The sequence below is a fragment of the Plasmodium gonderi genome (genome assembly GCF_002157705.1).
Source record: "Plasmodium gonderi DNA, contig: Pgo-contig_455, whole genome shotgun sequence".
Lineage (NCBI taxonomy): Eukaryota > Apicomplexa > Aconoidasida > Haemosporida > Plasmodiidae > Plasmodium > Plasmodium gonderi.
In genome coordinates this window covers 1,490-3,806 of record NW_021629323.1, presented here as the reverse complement: position 1 = coordinate 3,806, position 2,317 = coordinate 1,490, and the positions used below count along the sequence as shown (strand labels likewise).

The following is a 2,317-nucleotide window of genomic DNA, read 5'->3' as shown; positions in this document are numbered from 1 at the left end:
TAATAAAAAAAAAATAAATTAAGAAGGAAAAATAAGTAATAATTTATGTCAATATATATAATAATAAAACAGATATGTAATTTAATTTCACGTATTAATATTATAAATATGTGGTACCATATTATTCGCATATCAAGAAATATAACAGAATCAGAAAAAAAGAATTAGTAGTAAAAAAAAAGCATCATATACGATTAACATTTGGAGGTACAATTAAATTTAATATTATTTAATAAAATATAATAATACACATATATAGAAATTATAATTTCAAAAAAAATATCATATTAAATTATTACTTTACAATATATATTGCATTGTAAGCATATGTAGGACATTATTAATAAATGTAAAATGTATATTTCTTGTCTTAAGAATATATTTTGCATGATGGCTACTGTTTATTGAGCATGAAAAAGGCGAAATTTATTTACAGTATTTTTATTTATTATTTATGTGTTTTTCAAATAAATTTATTATATTTTTTTTAATTTTTATAATGGTATCTTATTAATTTTTCTAATTAAGTTTTATTTTTTTATATTATAAGAATTTTTTTCATTTTTGTATGATATTATTAATATATGCATCATCTATATTATTTGCGTACAATGCAATATGTGACTTTTAAGCAAAATATATTCATGGAACTACAAAATTATTCGTGAAATTAATCAGAATTATATAATATATTATAATTCTTATTTCTTGAATTACTACTGAACTTTTGAGATGGCTGTAACATATTGGACTCTTTATATAAATTATTACTAATGTTTCTTTTTCTTATGATTATGTTACGCAAAAATGATCCCCAAATCGTGAACTATTATGTATTAGAAAATATTTATGCATTCGAAAATAAATTGCTTGTGATAGAATATAAATTTTATTAAAATTTTCAATATTATTTATTTAATAGTATATGAACATCTATATTATATTATAAAAAACCTTATAAAATATAAATATAAAAAGCGTTATCACTAATGCTACAACAATTGGAACATAAATGTGTGCTTTTTTATTGTATCTCTGGAATAAAGACAAATAACTTGGTGTATTATTTTCACAAGTTATATTTTTTATTTGTAAATTATATTCTGTTGTAAGTTTATTTAATTCAGTACAAAAATGTTTATCATCATTGGATTTGCACATATTTTCATATTTTTTATGGACCTCAGCGAACTTTTTGGCACACACACATTTATCGCTAATGTTAGATACATTATTAGTTTTTATTTTATTTAGCTCAGTGTTCATATCATATATATCTCTGAGTTTTTTCAATACATCTTCTGTAAGATTTTCTTTAAAATAATGGCATATAGACACGGTGTAATTATTATATGCCTGCAGAAATCCATGGTAGTGCTTTTTTATATTATCATATTCTTTTTTATCTTTATAGTATTTATCATATGTCCAATAAAACAATGATATACAATCTTCATCCTTAACCTTTTCAGTAGCTGTTTCTCTTTGTTCATATAAACAGTCAATAATCATTGGACAAGTTTCAACAAAATCCTGTATTCCAATATTATTCAGTTCATCGTTTATACAGTAAGCTTTTGAAATATTTTCATAAGTATTCCCAATACATGTATCATAATATTTCTTCTTTTTATCAAATAAATCAACATATATGTACTATAAGGAAATAAAGGAAACAAGGAATATTAGTGCGTGTATTCAATTATTCATTAATGGTATATATAAGTATAGAAAAAATAAAAATTTAGTCCCGAAATATTTATAATTATCATATATAATGATTATTAAATACTATTCTATCGTTTTCTCCAGAAGAAGACATATTTATGGTGTGAGATATTAAAAATATCATTAATTATCATTGAAAATAAATACAAAATATATAAGTAATACGAGGTTTCATAAGACACTACGAATATTTGTTATAATAAAAATCTAATTATAATAAATATTTCTATCATTTTTTATGTTCTTAGCATATATATGGGGAAAATATTTAGTAAAGCTCCGAAAAATTGAATTAAGAAGTATGCCTATAAAAACATAAGCAAAATATTTATATATATTACCTTAATAATATTATACATTAAAATACTATTTTACAAAGTTAATATATATATTTTGTTTTATAATTATATGTGTCTTAATTTTTATTTTGCATAATCGTATTACTCATGTATACATCCTAACATCATTTAAAATATGGCATATGTACAAATATTTATTATTGCGAAAGATATTAAATTGTTTATACATATACTCATTTTATTTTACAGTAAATTATAAATATTTTTACATCGTATCTTTTGATAAAATG

The 2,317-nt window shown here is 20.4% G+C and overlaps 1 protein-coding gene across 1 annotated transcript; it reads right to left on the bottom strand.

Annotated features, from left to right (window-relative positions):
- Positions 1–670: 670 nt before the first annotated feature.
- On the bottom strand, positions 671–1,852 carry PGO_003490 (variable surface protein; the record flags this gene model as incomplete). Its single annotated transcript, XM_028691320.1, has 3 exons — positions 671–826; positions 988–1,656; positions 1,793–1,852. The coding sequence occupies 3 exons, from the start codon at positions 1,850–1,852 to the stop codon at positions 671–673; spliced, it is 885 nt and encodes a 294-aa protein (XP_028547121.1).
- Positions 1,853–2,317: the final 465 nt, after the last annotated feature.